The following is a 22,391-nucleotide window of genomic DNA, read 5'->3' on the forward strand; positions in this document are numbered from 1 at the left end:
TAACAAGACAAGATACATTCAAATTTCTGCCACGGCACTAGCGCCCATCATCATCTATCAAAGGACACGTCAGCGTCTCATTCAGCCCATGGAGTGGCGAGCTCCTTTCAAGAGGGAGCGGCTACGGATAAAGCGATTTTTGGGAAATGGTGGTTGGTGATTTTACGGAGAAGCCGTGGATCCAACAATTTTGCATGACACGCAGCTTTTAATGAGCTGTGCGATGCTGTGGACCCTCTTGTGGCGCCTGCTGTGTGGCGCCCAACGCAGCCAGTTCCTACCAAGAAGCGCACTGCCATCTGATTGTTGGTCATGTGATTCTCTCAATAAAAAAGTGTTTCCATTACAGTTTTGCAAATATGTCTATTTCGATACGCCTCAAAAAACACCTCCTCCAAGCACAAAAAACGTTTTTTGATAAATGCCAGTTTTTTCTAAATCGTCATGTTTCCATTAGGCGAATTGATTTGGTTATTGTATCACAAATACAATTTGCGCAATTTCATACTCAGTACTGAGGCTCTTGGTGAAAGTAAGCCTCTGAACCCATTAAGATTCATTCAAACATAATTTGATTACATGAGGTTATATAAAAGGTTTATTTTCCTAATTAGTGATTTATACTGAACAGAAGTGGAACTGTTAATATTCATTTAATAATTCTTACATTTCAAACAAACAGAAATGCAGCTGCCTTAAAGATAAATCATAAAATTGCATTAAAAACTTGACATTTGGATTTGATGAACTGATATTTTCTTGCTCCCAGTCCCACCCACCCCTTAGAGGCAAATTTCTAATGAACTCCTGCTGCTCTGCAGAAACCCTCTTAGAAAGTGAGGCTGTTTTTTTTAAATTTTGGCTAAAAATTGCATAATCATAATTAAAAAACACTGAGAACACTTTTACAATAGATTGAAATATGATTGCAATTTTAGGAATCTTACATGTCCAGACATTTTGTTATGCCATGTTTAGCTCTAATTGTTGCTTTTTATCTGAAGCTCTTCTTTCTTGCACTGTAAACACTTTTGTTTTTCTACTAACAAGTGGAAATGCAGACATGATGAGCTTTGAGGTTTGTTTTTGACTGAGCGTAGTGTGCGAGTGCGGTAGACTCTGACCACAGCTCTGCGGCATCAAACCTCTTTTACTGCTACACTTTGAAAACAAATGTGGGGGGAGGAGCAACAGACATTAGGGGATTTTCTGATGTCTCTATGACCGTAAAAAGTGACTTTCTTAAGGGAAATTATTAGAAACACTCTGTAACAAATAGTAATGGATATTTTTGTCTGACTGAACATTCCCTATCCCAATGTGCTGAAACCCTCCAATCGGAGGAAACTGACCCCTTGCCGTGTCATGCATCTCCTCCAGCAGCAGCCTCTCTTTCTCGTGTTCCATCTCTCTGATCTGGCGTTCGTGCTGCTTCTGAAGCTCCTCCAGTGCCTGCTGGTGAGCCCGCTCCATGGCTGCCAGGCTGCGGCTGCAAGGCGCCTTTGGGCCACAGCCGCCCCATAGGCTGTCGCCCCCTCCCCCTTCCTGTTGTAGTTGCCCCAGCTGTTGCCTCAGTGACGCCACCTGAGAAGAATAGAGAAGGAGGTAAAGCCCACTGAGATGTGACACTTAAACCGAAACTGTTTGGTTTTTAAAGTAGATCTGCAAAATGTGGGGCAGCAAAGTCAGATGCAAACTACAGCACACCCAAACAAAGCACAGGGGCCCTTCAGAAGCATAATCACAGATTTACTTTCCAAATCATTCTTAAATGCATCTAAATCTGGATTATAATGCTGCTGAGGGAGCACAGATAGGTCAGGAAGTAGTTTTTAAAAGTCTTTAAAGGCAGAAAAAGAAGAGCTTTACTTCATCTGGGCAGATGAAGGGTTAATTTGCAGTATTAGTATATTGCAAATTGGAAAATCATGTCCACGCACTACCTCCCTCTGCAGCGCCTCGTTGGCAGTTTGGCCAGAAGGTCGTGATCCATGCGGTGGCAAGGAGCTCACCTCCTTTAATGGCATTCGCTCCAACTCCGCCCACTTTCTCTCAATTTCTTCCTCCAAACGCAGTCTTGGGTTCGCGCCCTTACCGCTGGCCTTCCTGGACAGGACGGCCTCCCACTGGCTGCTCATGTTCACCTCCTCCTGCCAGCGGCTCTGCTCCCTCACATGGCCTTCTCCTGCTCCCCGCTGGCTGGCTGGAAGGGGGCTTGAGGAGGCGAGAACGGGAGACAGCTCCACGTAATCAAACCTGTGCTGAGTCAGGGAGGGTGTGGAGACGGCTGACGGAGACTCGGCATGGCGGGAAGAGAGTGGGACGTGAGTGTGGGAGTTTTCCTTGTCGCTGCTGTTGTCTGGTAATCTAGAAAAAGAATTCAAGAGTTACTTAAACAACCCTTTTTTTTTTATTTAAGAAGCTCAGAGAGACACACATTGGCGGCATTTAGACTGCTGGTTTTTTCTCCACTGTTCCTGTCTGTTAAACAAAGGCTATTTTTTAAGATAAACATTGACAATTTCCTTTAAAGCTATCCAGCTCATATCAGGTTCTAGAGTGACCAGGGCTGGACTCTTGAAGTGACCCACGTGTGCAGCTCAGAATAATGTACAGCATCCTTCAAGATGGGGGGGGGGGTCTCTCAAAGGTGTAATTTGTACTGACATTTATCATTTATTGTTGGGAAGTAAAGGAAGCAACCAAAGATTGAATGTCTGCAATACTTGGGTTTCTTGCAGATATAGAATGAATATACATAAAAGTCTGATAAAAGGACAAACAGGAAAAGATCAGATTACGATCTTGGATCACATTTTCAAGTGATCCGGTCCAGATTTCAGGGATTTATGTCACTTGGGTTGGCAGTTTGAATGAGGCCTAAAGCTAAAATTGTCACCAATTACATACAAGGAAAAACTTTTTCCAAAATTACGTTAAACACTTGAAATTACAGTACAATTTTCTAATATTTATGAAATCCTTTTTACCGTGTGAGGTCCGGAGAGCTGCTGGGCTGAATGCATTTCTTTAAAACTTCTATCCAGTTTCTCCTGATTCCAGCTGTCATGGCAGACAGCGTGAATACAGCTTCCCGAGTCTGAAGACACAAAAGAAGAGAAATCAGGTGAAGCACAAAGAAAATGACAGGAGTGGGCTCAGATTGAGAAGATAAAGCAAACAAAGATAAGAGGAAGAAAAGGAGAAAAGAAAAGACAGGAGAAACGGAAAGTAGGTGTGGTTAAAGCTGACAACAAATGCAAGAAAGTGATTAGAAAAAAGTGAAAGTAAATCCTACTCTTACCTGGATCTGAAAGCCGTAATTCTTCTCCACGTTAAACTCAGACACTTTAATGCAGGACTTCAGGTCAATCTCCCCATCCAAGTCATCTTTCTGTAGAGAAAACAGAAAACAATCCCCTGAATTCCACCATACAGGTGTTTATTTTTGCTGTAAATTGCACAGTCTGGACACTTATAATAGTATCCTGCTAGTAACTAATGAGTAAAATTCAAGAGATTATGTGGTATTGTAGTAAAACATCAAGTAAAACAAACAGGTTTTTTTTAAATGAATAAACACACCTCCTCTGCAGTCAAATCTCTGTAATACTTCAGGCCAGCGTCAGTCAGAACAAACCAGTGCTTCTTCCACTGAAGAAACACAGTTTGAGGTTAGCACCAGCATAAAAGAACATTAGCTGTGACAAAAGGACCAATCTGAAAGATCAACAACTATCAGGGGAAACAAGAAGGCACCATCTTAAACGTCATGTGATGACAGAAGGGGGAAGTTGGTTCACTCAAGCATTTCATTCAGAGAGAAAGGACACATGGTATGCTTCACGCCATAAAACCATCAGCACTGACAGCAGACACTTGTAATTATAACACAAACAGTCTTACTTGTTTGGGACAAAAGGAAAAAAAAGGAGACATTACCTCCCCACTGTTGTCCAGTTTTGACATCCATCCCTTTTTGAAGTTCAACAGGTCAGGCTGTGGAGCACAGGACGCAGAGTCACTTTCATCATCCTTCATTTGAATGAACAAGAGGGATGAACAAAAGTGGCAGGAAGGAACTGTGTGATGTCTTTGTACGTCAAAGCCATTCATTTGTTGAGCCACAAATCCCCAACAAGCCCGAGCTGATTTCACAGAAGGAGCAAGAAACAAACAAAAAGGGGAGTAAAACTAAGACAGAAAGAAACAAGCTTATAGCGGCAACATGCGCTCACATCACGCGTTCGCCGCAGCAGAAATGAGCCGTGCCTCCGCTGGCTTCCATCCATATACAAGAAACAGAAACGGACATTTGTTCTTCCCACGAGAAAAATGTTCTCCGTTTCACTACACTAACCTTTCAGACATCAAAAAAGACAACACATTTATGTGGTCTTTGTCAACAGAAAAAAACACTTAGATGTTTAATAGGATTTTTACAAATTAAAATCAACATGATCATACAGAATGTGCTATGCATTGCAATGGTATTTTTACAACAGGTTGTTTGCACAACAGGTTGCTGCTCTTTTGCACTGCAGCACGCCCGCCTTTGCTTTTGACACCACAACAGGAAGAGAGAATATGAGCGAGGTACCTCAAGATGTGGCGATCCCAGATTAAGATTAGGCAATTTTCTTCTTTTCCTAACATGCATTCCTCACTTTCTTATCTGCTTCATTCTCGTGTACATTCCTTACTTATAATCTCTTTGCATTCGTCATCTCATCTCCTTCAGGCACTACACTCCCACTTGCTTTTTTTTTTTAACCCACTTTAACTCGTGCTTCTTCATTTTAGATCAGTTTGAGACTTTGTTCCTTTACATCCTCTAGTAAAAATCTTTTTTTCTGTTTATCTCCCTCTTTAAACTATATTTTTGTTGATTTTATTCTTTCTTCCAGGAACTTCTGCAGCTTCCTACTTTCCTTAATCTAAAAAATGTAACAGTCTGGCTACTTTCTAGTGCTCCACACAAAGCTAAATAAACAAAAAAAAATCAACTAGTCTGTTATTTTAGCTTACATACATCATTTGAATCATTCAAAACTCCAATCATGTGATTATTAAATCAACCTAGTTGTTTTCAATCCATGTCATTTTTCAGCCAAAAGAGAATTTCATTTTCTGTCACCTGACATTATGTCGAACAAATTCTCCTTGGCCTTTATATGACCTCAGACAGGGTCAGACAGCAGATCAAGGGGAAAGTATGCTTAAACATGACACTAATACTTTCAAAGGTTACGAGTAAGAGAGGAAATGGCGTTTAAGACAATTTTCACTCCTCCCAACCCCTGTCTGATGCCACAATAAAAGAGGATTGTGTGTGGAGCTTTGTCCTTTAGGCCTAGTTAAATAGGTTAGCTCTCTGCACAATGTAAATAGGAGGATCCAGGTGGTGTGTGCTTCTTGTGTTGACAGTTCCTGGATTGAAAAAGCTTACTGATCAGTTAAAAAAACAAACAAATGGCCACGTTTTGAGTAAAAAAACAAGCTCTGCTTGCAAAAAAAGAAGGGAATCAGAAAGGATTACTTTCAAAAATGCAATTACACAAAACAAGTGCGACATTTCATTTTTTGTCCTAAAAAGTACCGTGAAATTTAGGAGTTTTTGATAGTTTAACTTTTGTTTTTGCAGAGGGGTTTGTAACTGTGCCAAGTGATATTTTGAGAATTTCTGCTTTTTCTTTTTGTGGTTTCGGTAGTTTTCGTTTTGAAACCAGAAAAATACCATGTTATTAATAGAGAGGGAGGGGGGTAAATAAATAATAAAAATACATAGGAGTGTGGCTGCTCCTACTAGCTGAAAGAAGTCATGCACCGTAAACTTAAGTTAAATAAGAAAAAACAACACACACACACACACACACACACACAAACACACACACACACACACACAAACTTGAAGTTTTGAAATATTACAGAAAAACAGCATCAGTAATCAAACTAAATAAAACATAATTACGTTTTAGCTAGCTAAATGAAGCTAATTTACATTAAGGTCTCGTAAAATTGAGCTAAGATCGGCTAACTTCATTTGACATGCAAGTTGAAGAGGAAGACACATGCAAAAAAAAACATAAACAGCACGCTTTCATGTTTTAAAAAGATTCAGCTTACCGTCATGATAACAGGACGCAGAGAGGTAGAAAAATAGATCAAACTTCTGTTATTCCACGCGCCCGAAACTCGTCTTTCTTTCAGTTCAAACTGTACGGTTTAGCTAACCCCTCGCGGGCAGAAAGCACCTTGCTTTGGCGCAGAACTTTTCACTCAGGCAAACTTAGATAAAACTCCGCCATTCACGCGCATTTGAACTCCAAGAAACTAGCGCCCATAGCTTCAAAAGGGATTAATCTGCGCTTTTAAAGTACTCATCTGTGAAAAAAGGAGCTGGTTTCTTCCCTTTCTGACAAACGCAGAGTGGAAAAACTCCGCTTGCGCTTCTCGAGTGTCTCGCTGCTTTCTGTTACTTCCTGGGCGGATCCACAGTTTGAGACAACAACACGCGAACCCAAAAGCGGGCTTACCCCAAATGTCAAAAACGAAAACAAAACGAGGAGCGTTTTATGTTTTTGGGCCACTCGTTTCCGAACACACAACCATGTATGACAGTGAAAGAACTGAATCCAGTTCCAGGTTTCATGGCTCCACTTTTCCCCTGGAGCAAAAACATTTCCATATTTACCTGACAGAAAATCGTTGGTCTTGGAGGAGAAAGACTCACCTCTTCCTCCTCCTCCTCCTCCACCAACACCCGCCCACAGAAGCTACTGCTCTCAGCTCAGGAATTTCAACACAAGTCTCAGCAGACCACAACTGACAACATTCAGACACTTTATGAAATAACTCTGCAAGTGCATGAACTCACACAAAAAACCTTAAGGAAGTTTAGCAAATAGGAGGAATATCTTTTGGTTAAAATCAAGACAAATAGTTTGAACCAAGTCTGGTCAAAAATAAATACATAAACTGAGTCTTGAAAGTAGATAAATCCTGAAATGAACAGCATAACTTATTGAAAAGTTGGAGTGATAGTTTGTGACAACAGAGCTCTGGTGCTATTCTTTAATTATCATCATAGATCTCTGGCGAACATTTCCATATAGGCCCCATATGATTTACATGTGGGCTGAATTAATGGGCTCCAAGTGGGTTAGTCCACAGGTTCCATGGTGGCCCCAAATGTTTTGCCTATTTGGGCACCAAGGGGGACTTACCTGTAATTTAGGTGGGGCCCACCAGGGTAAAATATCCAGCTAAAGACCCACATGTTTTATGTGTTTTTAACATATCCCTCTGGCAGTTTTCTAATGAAAATGAAATAAAAGAAATCTTAAAATTAAGCTTAAAATCGCATTCCTGAGTGTTTCTTTATTTGTGAATCAGGAGCAGACAAAAAAAATTGAAAAAAAAATCGCATTTGTAGAAAAAACGATGGGCGTTCCACAAGGCGTTCCCAGCTCCATTACATTCTGATGCATCCACTTGTGGACGACCAAGTCCATGTACGTCTTAAAATTCCTCGTCCAAGCTGGCAGCTGGCTCATAATTGTACTGCTTGATAGCTCACCATTTTTTATGTGCTGGTAATGTTAGGCTGTGGTTGTGAGAAGGCTGTAAGCTAGCAGGACAGCATGTAAACAGATGGCTGTCAGAATGCATGGGTGAGATTACTCAGAGATTTCTAATGAACTCCTGCTGCTCTGCAGAAACAATGTCATAGAAAACAACACAGGCTTTTGGATTTTGGCTAAAAACAGAATAAAGTAAAAAAAGTTTGACTTCTATCATTTCCAGCTGCAGTCTTAGGACAAGCCAGATGTAACAATTTTGCACAAAAGATTGATATCTGTTTAGGGGAAGACCAACAGCTCTGGTTGAGATTTTGTAGTGTTTTTGTAATATAGTGAACTCTTTTAGAAGTTTTCCCCAATAAACTTGAAGAGTTATTGTTATATTTTAACTCTGTAAATAATGAAAAATGCAGCCAGCCAGCGTCATTCCCTATTCTCCTTTTCTACTGTGACAAAATTCCAGAAGTAGCAAATGTTTAAGTTCCAGTGTTGCCAGATAGTCACAGACTTCCAGCACAAACGTCATTTAATAGCTCCTAGAACTGATAAAAAACTGCCCGCCGAAAAGTAAAGCAGTGATTCATTAGCTGTAATTGGGAGTAATTAATAATCCATTATTTATTACTTCACGTTTCAATTGGAAGTCCAACTCAGACATTTTTTTAATGATTTTACATCCACTGTTTTTGCAATCAGTCAGAGCAAAACACAAAATAACAGACATCTTTTGAACTTTATTCACAGTAGAACAAATGGGAGTTCACTTATGTCAGGTGAGGCACTGGCTCACCTGCCTCCCCTGAACCCATATTTCTGGTTGAAACAGATTTCAATAGGGAAGTTGCCAAAGAAAGTCCAAATTAAGTCCGCCCACCCAAAGCAATTTTTGCCTACAAATTTAGAAACAGTACCACTAATTGGGTGATTGCCCAACCTGGCAACACTGGTTGGTTCCTCAAATGACCCGTGGAGACAGGTTTTGAAGGGAAGCATTTTCCCATTGACAACCCTTTTAGAAAGTCAAAACCCATATGGAACCTGTGGACCGACCCACTAAGAACCCACGTTGTAGCCGTAATGGGCCTCAACTTGGTCCCACCAAGGAAATTATTTAAGAGTTGCTGGGTCCTATATATATTGGTAATAATTTTCCCAGCCACCTAAATGACAGGCACTCGGTGTTCACAAGTGCAAAACATTTGGGGCCACCACGGACAAACCCACTTGGGGCCCATCAATTCAGCCCACAGGTGAACTACACAGGGTCCATATTGTAATGTTTGCTGAAATCCAATTAAAAAAAAACTATGGTAGTCTTTAAAGTAGATAAATTTAACCTGAAATTAACTAAATAACTTATTCAAAAGCTGGAGTGACAGTTTGTGACAACTATTTATCATCATAGACATTTGTTGAAGCAAAAATCTTGGCATCTTGAGAGGCTTGAACATCAAGATGAGCGGATAAAACAACATGGAGGACAGAAGCGTCAGAAGTTCTCTCAAAGAAGTGATTTTTTCTTTAAGAAGTTGGGATTTGACCAGTCTGTTTCAAAGGGGATATCAAGGCAGTTGAAGCGTGTGATGCTTGGAAAAAGGGTCAATAATCCAACAATCCAATGCATAATTTTAAAGGGTTAGATCAGTGTGTTTAGTATTAAAAAACTAACGATCAAAACCAAAACAGAAATGACTCATTTAACAGCAATAGTTTTAAGAACACTACTCTTATATACCAACGTATAGATGCATTTGGCGCTATCTGTCCAGGAGATTAGCTGAAACCTTATTATGCAACAGGACAATAAATACCAACCACAGCAGAAAATCTGCAGCAGAATGGCTGATAAAAAAAAATAGCATAAAGGTGACACAAAGTCCAGACCTCAACCTGATTGAAATGCAGGTTCAAGTCTCCAAGAATGGCAGCAATGTGGTTTGAATAACTTGATTTCCTCTTAAAGAATCAGAGATCCTGATAGCATCATGGAAAATGATTACCGTAGTTCAGGTTTCTGTTGTTCTCCAAGTAGTGGGATCAGGGGTTCTTACAAATGGCTTCTTTTTCTTACAGAAAATAAACAATGCGATTATAGGATCCTGTTCCACTGTCAGCCCCTGTTAGGATCACATTACAGTGTCGGACAAAATTGTTGGTACCCCCCAGTTAAAGAAAGAAAGTCCACAATGCTCACTGAAATTACTTGAAACGTTTAAAAGTAACAATAAATTAAAATTGATTGAAAATGAAAGAATCAAAATCAGCCATTACTTTTAAGTTGTTGATAAACAGAATTATTTTTAAAAACAAACTAATGAAATAGGGCTGGACAAAAATGATGGTACCCATAACTTAATATTTTGTTGCACGACCTTTTGAGACAATTACTGCAATTAAACGGTTTTTGTATTTGTCAATGAGGTTTCTGCACCTGTCAATAGGGATTTTGGCCCACTCCTCATGAGCAAACTGCTGCAGTTGTCTCAGGTTTGACAGGTGTCTTCTCCAAATGGCATGTTTCAGCTCCTTCCACAGATGTTCAATGGGATTCAGATCTGGGCTCATAGAAGGCCACTTCAGAATAGTCCAACGCTTTTCTCTTAGCCGTTCTTGGGGTTTTTTGGCTGTGTGTTTTGGATTGTTGTCCTGTTGGAAGACCCATGACCCGCGACTGAGACCAAGCTTTCTGACACTAGGCAGCACATTTCTATCCAGAATGCCTTGATAATCTGGAGATTTCATTTTACCTTGCACAACTTCAAGACACCCTCAGCCAGATGCAGAAAAGCAGCCCCAAAACAGAACTGAGCCTCCTCCATGTTTCACAGTAGGGACAGTGTTCTTTTGGTTGGATGCTTCATTTTTGAGTCTACCAACATAGAACTGATGTGCCTCACCAAAAAGCTCCAGTTTTGTCTCATCTGTCCAAAGGACATTTTCCCAGAAGCTTTGTGGCTTGTCAACATGCATTTTTGCAAATTCCAGTCTGGCTTTTTCATGATTTCCTTCAACAGTGGTGTCCTCCATGGTCGTGTCCCATGAAGTCCACTCTGGCTCAAATAACGACGAATGGTGCGATCTGAAACTGATGTACCTTGATCTAGGAGTTCACCTTTAATGTCTTTGGAGGTTGTTCTGGGCTCTTTGGATACAGTTCCAACTATCCGTCTCCTCAATTTGTCATCAATTTTCCTCTTCCGATCACGTCCAGGGAGGTTGGCTACTGTCCCGTGGGTCTTAAACTTCTGAATAATAAGTGCCACTGTTGTCACAAGAACTTCAAGCTGCTTAGAGGTGGTTTTATGGTCTTTACCTTTACGACATTTGTCCATAATTTTGTTTCTAATGTCCTGGGACAATTCTCTCCTTCGCTTTCTGTTGTCCATGTTCAGTGTGATACACACCTTTTCACCAAACAGCAACGTGACTATTTGTCTCCCTGTAACCCTTGTGCTATCCTAGACACTTTAACATTGGGAGTTGGGTCATCTAGACCCCACTAGACAGTGCGCTGAACCTTTTTTCTTCAATGATTTGTGAACCTCACTGGTGTCCATGGATTACATGAAATCTTTCCACCTTTATCCACCTTTGTCATGGTAGGGAGAACATGTCAATGTAAGGGTGGGGTCATCTAAGATAGCACAAGGGTTAAATACGCAGACTGACTGAAAATGGGTTTGAAAACAGCAGTGATGTCAATTAAAGGACATACCTGAGGTCATCATGACCCCCTGGGCAATTAGTTCTCAGTCTTTTATGGAGGTACCATCATTTTTGTCCAGCCCTATTTCATTAGTTTTTTTTTAAATAATTCTGTTAATCAACAACTCAAAAGTAATGCTGATTTTGATTATTTAATTTTCAATAAATTTTAATTTATAGTTACTTTTGAACGTTTCAAGTCATTTCAGTGAGCATTGTGGACTTTCTTTCTTTAACTGAGGGGTAACAAAAATTTTGTCCACCACTGTATTTTTGGAAAAAACATATTTTTGAAAACATGTATAATCTTTCTCCCAATCCCCTGTGTGCTGTTATAGGCTGATGGACGATCAGATGGACTGAATTACAGAAGGAAGTCAACAAAGTCAAACAAAAAAAAAGTGTAACTTTATCTTTTCGTACAGCTCAACTCATCCCAGACAAAAACACATTGCTCATTTACCAGTGGGACCACATACCTGCATTTGATCTGATCTGTGATGACTGTTTTTCCAAGAGCTGCCCTCGTCTGCCGTGGGACTGCCTGATCTCTGGATAGCACACAGTGATGAAGATAATCAATGTCCCACTAAACAAACGCAGAAACAGAAACCTGTGGGGTTTGGCCGGTATTGATTTTGTTTCAAAGCTGCTGTACAGTTTGTAGATGTGGTTAAGCATTAACAGCTTCCAGATGAAACTCCCATCAGAGAACCAGCTGGATCTACTGCATAAAACCCTTTAGGGCTACTTCATCGTCAGTAAGCCTTAGTCACAACTGCACTTAAGGTGGATACAGGCTATCTAGGCCAAAAAATTGGCAAACTTGGACCAAGCACGCAGGGGGCCCGCACAAAATGTTAAGGTCGTGAAGCACTCATGGAGTGAAAATGTTCATGCAAATGTTTTTTTACAAGCATGTTGCAGGTGACATGTCGTAGCGAACACTAAAACAAAGCGTAAAGGTAAGTAAGGGTGAAGTAGGTGAGACGCAGGCGTGTCATACAGATTTTTCAACATGGCACAGGAAAGTTAGTGCTGGTTAGTGCTCCTTGCATGCAGCTTGGCTGTTAGAAATTAGAAAACTAGACAATCCGAGCGTGGTTTATGTGGACGTCTTACCTGTTCCTATTGGGACTTATGTATCACCTGCACACTTGGTGTGTGCGGCACATTGACTGTATAAAGAGAACTGGACTGAGTGCGTGTGACGTCATCCATAGAAAATGCCTTATTTCCAGCTCCAGCAAAATGAAGCAGATTCAGTTGCCATTTTCCAGTGAGACAAATTTTGCCGTATTGGAGTCAGACAAAAGTGATTGGTCCTTGTCGGTCTGAGTTAACGTTTCTATGGCAACAACTGTAATCAATCAGGAGTGAGCTTGTTCGAGTCCACATCCCTTCCACTGAAAGCAGGCTCAGAAGAAATCTGTCAATCAAATGTTCGAGGTGGTGGCCACTAGGCAACACATGCTTTCATAGAGGCCTCTGATTGGCCAGTTTTTAACAACTAGCAAAAAAGAAGAAAAAAAGAAAAAAAATAATATATAAATAAGGTGTCAGACAAAGAATGGGTATTCTGACAAATAGAATGACTGAGTAAAAGCGTTTCTATAGAAGTCTATGGGATTTTGCCTTCCTGGTTGGAACGTGATGAGGGAATAATAGCTCTCTCCAGTTCTCTTTATACAATCAATGGTGTGACATTGGCATGCAGTCAGTTAGAAGCCAGTATGCACAATTTAGCAATGACGAGAGTGCGGCGTACAACAGCATCTCCCTTATGTCATAAGGGCTGTAATTAACATTTGCCTTACAGATACTTCACAATCCACTTACCACACTCATGACAATAGTATGTTCCATTTTCATGACATCCCTTAAGGGGGTGGCACAGGCCTCAAGGGAACTGCAATACCCACCTGCGCTCCTGTTAAGATGCCACCAGTCCTCTGCATAAACATTTACAGGCCCGGATAACCCAAAAATCCCACAGCCCCCGTCCGTACAGGTCAACCCGCTGTACAGGTGCATGTGACTGAGCCTTTAGTTTTGCACGGTCATTGTGTAAGAACACAGGATTACAACACTGGAGTGAAAATAGTGAGCTTCTCTCCAACTGCTCACCTGTAATGAGGTGTAGGATTGTGCTCGAGACAGATAACCACCATGAGGCCAGTCTCTCTCTGTGTCTCCAGTATCTTCCCAGTCTGTGGACGGATGTTTGCTCAGTGAGTGGCTAAAATGACAAGAAACGTCCCCTCGTGTCAGTCTTTCAGTCTGATGCTCTGAGCAAACGTTTACCTTCAAAACCCACATGGTTCTAACATTAAACAGATGTTGGATATCAAAGTATTTGGTAGATTGGGTCTGACCTGGCTGGTTTAAAGAGCTCCTGTCTCCGAACAGGCTGCTGGCTTTGTGACTTGCCCACAGTGCCTGCCCCTTCTCTGGGATGTATCATTTTGACCTTGGGCAGATCAGCCATCATGATGTATTCTTCCTTGTCCCGCCCTGTGGAACCCGCAGAGACGTGGCTATACTCTGAAGACTCCATAGAGCTTTGAGATGAGGTATGCAGATGCATTGGTATCTGAAGGGCAGGAGAGGGGCACCGTGCGCTGTTAGAAAACCTCTTGCCGGAAGGAGAAGAGCTGCGTTCCTCATGGCGGTGTCTCCCCAAACCAGATTTGATACTGTTCGGTGTTCTGGAGGTTTCAAAGGCAGTTCTGTTGTTATTCGTGGGTTTTTTTGAAGTTGAGGGAACTCTAGATTGTGAGGAGCTGCGAATAGAATGAGCTGATCCATGCCACGTTTGTGGTGACCGTTTGGAGTCATATTTCTTTTCACTGTGAGAGTTTTTTCTCTGAAATGACGGATTTGATTCTCCATTTAAAGTTGTTTTGAGGACAGAGTATCCGGGAGGGTCATGGTTGCTGTTCGTGGACGGAGGCAAGTTCACGTTGCTTTGGTTCCTGCCATTGAAGGGGCTACTTTTAGCAGATTTCTGAAGCAAGCGTGGATCAGTGGCATCTCGGTCCTTCCTCAAAGGGACAGGGCTGTACCCTTCACGGTTTCTTCCGTTAGCTTCAGATTTGTAAAGAAGAGACTGGGAAGGAGCTTCATAGCTTTTCTTCAGAGGTGAGGAACTCCGTCTGTCATGGGTTTCTCCCCTCAATGACACGTCGACCTCCTTTCTCCGATGCTGGTTTGGACTCAGGTTTTTCTGGTCTCTCCTTCCCAGAGAGGAGGAACGACTGTCCAGACCGCGGCTGTTGCTGTTAGCTTTTGGTTCGCTTTTACGAAGTATGGATTTACTTGGTCTGTCGTGACGTGGACTAGATGGAGACACAGGGAGGACTTCACGGTCTTGACCATTTGATGACAGGTTATGCAGAAGAGCCTGGCTTTCTCTTCCATAACCTTCTCTTATTGGAGAACCACATCGTCCATAGTGACTACGACTGTTTAATGATGTAACTGATTCAGATTTGCAAAGAGTGGAGTAGCTGGACAAGTTGTACTTTCTCCTTGGTGAGGAGCTACGGCTGTCCCGCTGGCTTTCAGTTCTCCTTGAGGGGGAAGGACTACGACTGTCTGACCCAGGCCCACGTCCTGAACTAGAGCCGACTTCAGTCCTACGTAAAGGGATGTGTCCTAAAGAGTTGTTGTCCCTCTTTAAGGGCGATGAGCTTCTGCTGGTACTCTGTCTACTTGAAGAGCTGTTTACGTCTGCCTTTCGTAGCGTACTCCTAAAATCAGAAATTGCGCCGGATTGGGACTGGACTGAACCGGCCAATGTTTTGAAATTTTTTGGCAGAGTCCCTGACTCAAAACGTCCCCCGTTAGCGGCTTGCAGGGAGCTTCTCGATTCCTGGACTGTCCTTTGAGCCCACCCTCCACCCTCAAAGGTTTGTCTGTTGAGTGTGGCACTGGACTCACTGCGTCTGAAGGGTGGGTTTCCTCTTGAGGGGGAAGACGAACGAGACTGCAGAGCTGAGTTTAGCCTTGAGGAATCCTTCCACCCCGACTGTTGAAAGGAGGAACTCTGAGAGGAGAGGTTTCCTCGGCTAAAACCCTTTCGACCGCTTGAAGCTAATGATTCCGCTATCTTAAAGGGAGTAGGACTCGGGGATCGAGGCCCAACTTGTGCCTCAACCTCAACAGCGACGTCATAGGGGTCAGGAGGAGGAACTTCCATGGACTGATCATCGTGGAGAACATCTGGTATCTGTCTATCAGAGGCAACACCTAAATTAGGGTTTCTAAAGGGGACGGTATCTTTCGGTTCCACGTTCCTGTGGCCAAAGATGGGATGCCCTCTTTCAAAATGGCGATAGGGAATAGGTGAGCTGTTTTCCTGTAGTGAACGTGTGCCTGTCGCTTTCCCCAGGGAAAAGTAGCCACTTTCTCGCTTCTCTCTGTCTTGTTTCAACCCTAGAAGATAAGAGGACTTTTAGAGAAAACCAAGTGTTGCGGTTCAGCTGCTGAACAGCTGCTGATCAGCTGCCTGGCACTAAGGCAGCCATATTGTATTACTGATAACTGCTCTTTGACACCTCAGCTCACGACTTCAAATAACGTCGCCAAGCAAAGAACACCTCAGGTTGTAATTGGATATGGGTTGGACGAATGTGTGAAGAGCTGATCAACCAACAAGTTCAAGAGCTAAAATGAAGGATTAGAAAGTGTTTTGACATTTTTTTACCCTAATATTTTTGTTTTCCAACATTTTTTAATCTCTTTTTACGAAGAGAAAATCGATTTTTAAGGTCACCTTTAACGCACCTGAGTACCCAGCAAAGGTGTCTCGACCCCGAGCTTCGTCCATCCATCCACGGGGTTTGGGACGATGAGGTGGGGGGTCAAGTCGGGTCATGCCAAATCTGTTGGATCGGCGTGGAATTGGCAGGTAACCCTCCTCTGCGCTGACAGAGCTACTAAAATCCTCGCTCTGGAATAGACAGCTACACACAGAAGAGTGTTAAAAGCAAAGACAGGTGAGGACAAGAAGCTGAGGGTGGAAACATTTCAAGAGAGACCGTCAAACATCTCCCCTACCTGTCAGTGCTGTAGTTATCCTCACAGATATAAAGCTCACAGTCGGGACTCAGGATGCAAAGAGAAGCCTCCTCACAACCCGCATGACCTCCGTTAACATCCCAGCGGCTGCTCACCACGGACACACTGTCAGAGTCATCCTGATTGGACGACAGGGAAAGAGACCAGCCAATCACAAAGCGCTGACAAAAACACCTTCCTGAGGATGTCTTACAGTGGCTGAACACAAAGATCAAAACTGATGATCTGTCTATTGAGGGGGTGTCAGCTTTTAGAACATGTGCTTGAGTAGTCCTGACACTTTGGGATGTCTTCCTGTCCCGGGGGGTGGGGGGTCAGTGCTTTCTGAGCTGCTCCTGCTGTTCAGTTAGTGTTAGACCTCTGTAAAGCTATCTGCCTCGTGGCTTTCCTCATTCATTTTTCATCACCATTGTTTCTTTCAGTCCACACCTTTATCAAACTGTACTTTACTTTGAAACAGTCTTTCTATTGCTAGCATGTCGTTACACTTTCTCTTACAGTAAAAAAAACCCCACAAACGCTATAAATCCATTTCAGAAAATAGGAAAATGGTTTCACTGCAAAAACAGGCCGATAAGTAAAAAAATTGTTAAAATTTGAATTTTTTTCAAAATCTGCCAATTGGATGAGAAAAATGGTTCACCAAGAATTCTTCTTTTAAGAAAAAATTATAGTCATTAGGATATGTTTTAGGACATTTGTTTTTTTTTTATCTTTCCTTAATAGAAAATTTTCTTGCAAGACAGAAAAAGGGGAATTTTTCCTGAAACAAAAGTCTTTCCTTTCTTAAGATTTCGTTTTTGCTGTTTAGAGGAAGGCAGTAAACATGTCACGAAGCTGGTGGCAGTGTATGTCACAATTTCAACACGTTTCAGGCCATTTCTGTGCAGCAGCTCTGTCTAAAGTTACACACAATTCAAAGGAGGGGAGTAAACGATACACCTTCATGAATGTGTAATCAGAATCCTGCTCTCTGCAGCAGCAGCTTATTCTTTGAATCTTAATTTACCAACAGACTCAAACTTGATCTTTTAGCAGCTTCAAAAACCTTCTTCCTGCTTTAAACTCATCTATGCTTCAGGGTTTGTTTGTAGATTCAGTTTAAGGTTTATTTGGCGGTTTTGGAGAGCAGATCAGATCAGACCAGAGGAATGATTTATCTACAAAAAGCATCAGCTTCCATCATTCAGAAGTTTCATGGATGGCCTGTTAAATCTAGGAAGTGGAAGTTAAATCTTTGTTTTTTGTTTTTACCTGCCATGCTTTGCTGACCTCACCTCTGACCTGTGACAATTTCACCTGCCAGACCCCACTGACATTCAGCTAATCCCATCACTCACTGCACTCATTATCCGCTCGCCACTCCACCCCTCCTTGTGTGTCCTCACCTTGCTGCTTGTGTCTCTGTCTTCTGCCTGGGACTGGATGGGCGTCAGTAACCCTCCTCTGCTTGGCCCAGTCCAGGTCCCGGTCCCAGTCCCGTTTTCAGGCTCTGTCAGGGCTTTCTGCTGTGCTGCAGCGTCAGCCGTCTCCCCTGCGCTGCTGTGCAGGTGCCTCTGGCGCAGACACTCTTGGCAGCGGGAGGGGTCAAAGACGTTGGGCTGGAACTTGGGACAGATGGGCTCATTGCCGCTGAGGGACATGGCGAGCCCAGAGGGGGTGCTTGTCTGCTCATTGCCCCCCACGGAGACAACTGAAGTTATCCATCATGAACAAATGGTGCAAAATATCAAAATTTAGGGATGAAACTCCTTTAAAACAACTAAAACAGTCATGTAGGTGATCAGCCATAATTGATTCCCCATCTTTTGTAGATTTTGTATCACTGCAGGTGAGCATGGAGGTCAGCAATACTTTATATAAAACTTGAAGACAAACTATTAAAGGATTAACTAACTTCACAGTAGAAAAGCATCATCAACTTAAATTCAACAAAATTCAAAAATATTCTCTATGAAACGGATATTATTCTAATAAAATTAAAATTACCAGACAAGAGGGCTTCCTGCTATCAGCTCGGCCTTGAATGGATCATCATGAAGTGAATGACCCCGCCAGGCTCATGCCTCAAACCCCATCCTCCCGGCCCTCCTGGGCTGCTAACTCTCAAATCTATCTGATTGGCCGCTCTCGGGAGTGAAACCATGACAACCAGGTCTGGATGAATGCAGCACCGACCCTTCAGAACATCCAGCACCAACAAGAAGCCCTCTGGTTCCTCTATCCAGGGTTGTATTGAATGTCACGGGGCTTTAGAAAGCGAAAAGAGGCGCTCGTGCCGGCGACAGCTGGGACGTGCTGGCTCGGGTGAACGTAAATAAGTAAACAGCATTGAGGTGTTTACCATACATTAAAACCTGCACTCAGCAGAAACAGGTGGGTGGTCCTGCAGCTCACACGCAGGTAACTCTGAGCTGGAAGGAAACAGAGCGGAGGGCCGATTTCCTGATGAACTGAAGAGGATGTTGACCACAGCGTCAGGTTTCCTATCAAACAATGGTGCTCAAAAAAAACTCAGATCACTCCGACTGCATGATATGACAAAGATTAACCTTTAATCCCAAATGAATAGTCTCACGTTAAGAAAAAAAACAACATTAGAAACATTAGAAATCAGTCCTGGTGATGGACCTTCTTCCCAGTCTGCCTGCGTCTCTGGGTCTTGGTGGTCTTCCCTCTTTTGCGTTTATTCTCTGTGACATCGGACCTCCTGTCTGTCGGACGGCCTTGCCTGCCTCTGCCGGCCCGCTTCCCTTTCCTCTTCCTCTTTCTGGTGTAAGTGTTGAGCGCTGCCGTGAGGGAGCGAATCCTGAAGCAGGGGGAAAACCACGGATTACACTAAGATCTGAGAGTGACGGCGGTCAGTGAGCACGTTTAAATCCACAACTCATTCCAAACAAGGGAACATTCGGGGAAAAAACGGAGTTCATGTGTCTTATTTATCCATCAGACGCAGCATTGAATGATGATTTTATATAAAACAAACAATTTAGTTGATGCAAACATAGATCTATAGACCATGTCCCCCCTTTCAGACCCAGATTGTCAGACTGAAATATTTCATCAATCAGATCTTCCTCAATCTTCCTCTTCTACTGCTTGTTGTTTTTATTAAAACAGACACTCCCATGAAAACTTTTTGTGGTGTTTTTAACATGTTCTTGTGTCATTATACTGATGATAGAGAAAATAAGTAAAGAAAATTGATCTCAAAATTGCACTTCTGAGTATTTTCATTCATTCATTTTCTAAACCCGTTTTGTCTCTTTCGGGGTCACGGGGCTGCTGGAGCCTATCCTGGCCACTCGTGGGCGAAGGAGGGGGACATCCTGGACAGGTCGCCAGTCTGTCGCAGGGCCACAAATCACACACCCTTGCACACTCACATTCACACCTAGGGACAGCTTAAAGTAACCAATTAACCTATGAAGCATGTTTTTGGATGGTGGGAGGAAGCTGGAGTCTATTTCTGAATATTTCTTTATTCAAATCATTGTGATTAAGGAGCAGACGAAAAAATGGAAAGGAGCGCATCTCCTATGTATGTCTTACGGGTCACAAGCTCCCTGCGACGACTAAATCCATGTGCAGTGGGGCAAAAAGTATTTACCTGTCCGCAAACTCAAACAGTCAACCCTCCAATTGCAAGCATTCACCTCTCCTACAGTTCCAGTTATCACAGGTGTGCCCCAAGGCTCTGTCCTGGGGTCCTGCCTCCTCCCTCCAGCTGGTTGCACCCACCGGTGGGCTCACCTCCATGAGCTCTGCCCCCCAGCTCTGGAACTCACTTCCCTCTGATTTACGGAACATGGACTCACTCCTTCAGTTTGCTAAAAATCTCAAAACCCACTTCTTGAGACTAGCAAATCCACCCTAATTAATTTATAATTCTATTGTTTTTTTTGTTGTTGTTTTTAATGAACTTAACAAATGTTTTCTTCTTGTAACTAGTTTTATGATTGTTTTGTACCTGTAAGGTGACCTTGGGTGACTCTTGGGTGTATATACACACACACACACACATACATGTATATCAACAGAATCCACTTACTTCTTGTTGATGATTGGATTCCCCGCTTTTTTTGGCATGGTGGGAATTTGTTCTTTCTTCTCTTCGTCCTCTTCCTTGCTGCCTTCATCCCCATCCTGCTCATTTGGAAAACCAAATACCAGCAGTTTTTTTTTTTTTTTGCTAAAACCTTTTTACTCAAAGAACCAAAGAAAAGACTTAAATGTTTACCCGTGTTGTTTCAAGCAGATGGTTCCCAGAGAGGTCTAGATCGTTGATGGTCGTCACAGTAACAGTATGGTTTGGGTGATCATACTGTACAGACTCAGTTTTACTCGTCACTACATCTTCCAGAAGATCATCGTCAGCTGCAACCCAGAAAGGAAGAAGGTAATCGGACTTTAGCGTCAAAAGGAAAAATAACAACTATCTACTTCTTGGTTTACTCACCAAGAGCTTCTGTCCTCTCCTTTAGCATTTTAATGTATTCTTTAAGCCTCTACAAAAAAATAAAAGCACAATAAATGACAGCATTTCTTGTTAGGCAAAGCAGATCTGATGGAAGTCAGATCCTAAATTTTGAACCTTACTTCTTCTTTGACTCTTTTTTGCTCATCCTTTATTTTATTTTCTATTTCTTTCACTGCTGCTTTCTTTCTTTCCAACTTCCGCTTGTGGAATCCAGTGAGATACTCTCTTGAAAAGGGGAAAAGGTAAAAGGCCTCTTATTTAAAATTCAAACTCCCATTTTGAGCTGAAAACTGTAGGAGACTAAAAATGAATCATGAATCAGAAATAAAGCAATTTCTAGAGGAAACATAACTCCAACCTAAAGGACATAAACCCGTGGCACAGGTAAGGTGCCTGGCACTTTTTCCCTATTATTTCGTATTCTCCTGTCGTCATCACAGGTGGTGGAGTGATTACAGGTCAAAAGTTTCAGCAAAAGTAAGTGAAAGAGTTGCTATAAGGTATATGCCAGGCTTGGAAGAAAAATAACAAACAAGCGCTGACATTTATTACCTGTGTTTAAATATAAAACAGACCACAGACGGTGCTTTCATTTTTTGTTTAGTTATTTCCGTCATATCCTTTTTTAAAATACCAGTATAGATAGACAGCTGGATAGATAGATAGATATCACCCAACAACTTCTCCTGTCTCTGTTTTCAGTTTGAATTCACAAGCATGTTATGCTAATATTAGCCAAAGCTAACCGTTAAAAACATTTTTATCGTCTTTAAACTTACTGTCTGTCTTTGTCATCAAACGTAACGACGCATTTGTTTTCTCTCCTCTTAGATCTGGGCTTAAATGTAGACTTCTTTGAGGCCCGGTTAAAGTTTTTACTGTTTTTCATTGTGAACACGTGAGTGAGCGGCGGTGGTCCACTTTATTTACATGCGCGTCATTTGATTCCGTCCGACGGAAAACAAGTACTTATGGATCGTTCCGCCGAGCTAGGAGTTGTGCCAAGATATGTTTCCCCTCCCAGGATTTGTTTCCCCTGTATCTGATATCGTTAATTTGTCTCTTAAAACTAAAATATAAGCGTAAAAGGAAGGTGCATGTCTACGATATAATGTGGCAAAATATGAGGGCTACGAAACAAATCAACGATCCCAGTCCCAGAAGTTGTGCCGCGACAGCGGAAACAAATTCCGGCAGGGGAAACATTTCTTGGCACAACACCTGTTAAGGAAAAAAGGTTAATATTGTTTATTATTAAATTTACATTCCATTATAAAGCAGTTCAACTCTCATTTCTTGTGGAATCTCGTCATGCTTTTCTTGCAATTATCTATAGAAGCGTATTGCATACAAAGAATTGCAGCTTCATATTTAGCATTAAGTTTTAGATCTTGGTAGAAGGAACTTCATTACTGGAACATTTTCGTGGAAATATCGCGCTTTTTTGTTAATTGAGTTTAAGTATTTTCCTTTTTCTTTTATGATACACTGATTTTCAAAACGCAGCATCACCACTTTGTTCGTCAAACCAATTTTATGGC

General features: G+C 42.1%; 2 protein-coding genes across 4 annotated transcripts in view; both read right to left on the minus strand.

The window, feature by feature from the left end:
* triobpb (TRIO and F-actin binding protein b) overlaps nucleotides 1-18,028 on the minus strand; it is a 30,885-nt gene extending 12,857 nt beyond the window's left edge. Inside the window, exons 1-12 of one of the 3 annotated variants that reach the window (XM_023957966.2) lie at nucleotides 17,759-18,028; nucleotides 16,350-16,489; nucleotides 16,077-16,255; nucleotides 13,664-15,725; nucleotides 13,416-13,527; nucleotides 11,768-11,839; nucleotides 3,943-3,999; nucleotides 3,586-3,654; nucleotides 3,305-3,394; nucleotides 2,991-3,100; nucleotides 2,013-2,367; nucleotides 1,353-1,584 (exon numbers count right to left, since the gene is read on the minus strand). In XM_023957966.2, the coding sequence (XP_023813734.2) occupies nucleotides 1,353-1,584; nucleotides 2,013-2,367; nucleotides 2,991-3,100; nucleotides 3,305-3,394; nucleotides 3,586-3,654; nucleotides 3,943-3,999; nucleotides 11,768-11,839; nucleotides 13,416-13,527; nucleotides 13,664-15,725; nucleotides 16,077-16,255; nucleotides 16,350-16,489; nucleotides 17,759-18,013 (3,733 nt within the window). In that variant the 5' untranslated portion in view covers nucleotides 18,014-18,028. Of the gene's footprint in view, nucleotides 1-1,352; nucleotides 1,585-1,943; nucleotides 2,368-2,990; nucleotides 3,101-3,304; nucleotides 3,395-3,585; nucleotides 3,655-3,942; nucleotides 4,000-6,126; nucleotides 6,676-11,767; nucleotides 11,840-13,415; nucleotides 13,528-13,663; nucleotides 15,726-16,076; nucleotides 16,256-16,349; nucleotides 16,490-17,758 lie in introns of those variants that run through there. The other 2 variants (XM_020705459.2, XM_078951359.1) reach the window with 2 other exon arrangements.
* An 871-nt stretch (nucleotides 18,029-18,899) lies between these two features.
* On the minus strand, nucleotides 18,900-22,008 carry nol12 (nucleolar protein 12). The gene is made up of 6 exons (XM_023957981.2): nucleotides 21,630-22,008; nucleotides 20,970-21,075; nucleotides 20,830-20,878; nucleotides 20,611-20,747; nucleotides 20,422-20,516; nucleotides 18,900-19,179 (listed from the first exon to the last, which is right to left on the minus strand). Exons 1-6 carry the CDS (start codon nucleotides 21,737-21,739, stop codon nucleotides 18,984-18,986), a joined length of 693 nt encoding a protein of 230 aa, XP_023813749.1. The 5' UTR covers nucleotides 21,740-22,008; the 3' UTR covers nucleotides 18,900-18,983.
* Nucleotides 22,009-22,391: the final 383 nt, after the last annotated feature.

This window comes from Oryzias latipes, chromosome 8 (assembly GCF_053564925.1).
Source record: "Oryzias latipes strain Hd-rR chromosome 8, Olatipes_Hd-rR_3.1".
Classification (NCBI taxonomy): Eukaryota; Metazoa; Chordata; class Actinopteri; order Beloniformes; family Adrianichthyidae; genus Oryzias; species Oryzias latipes.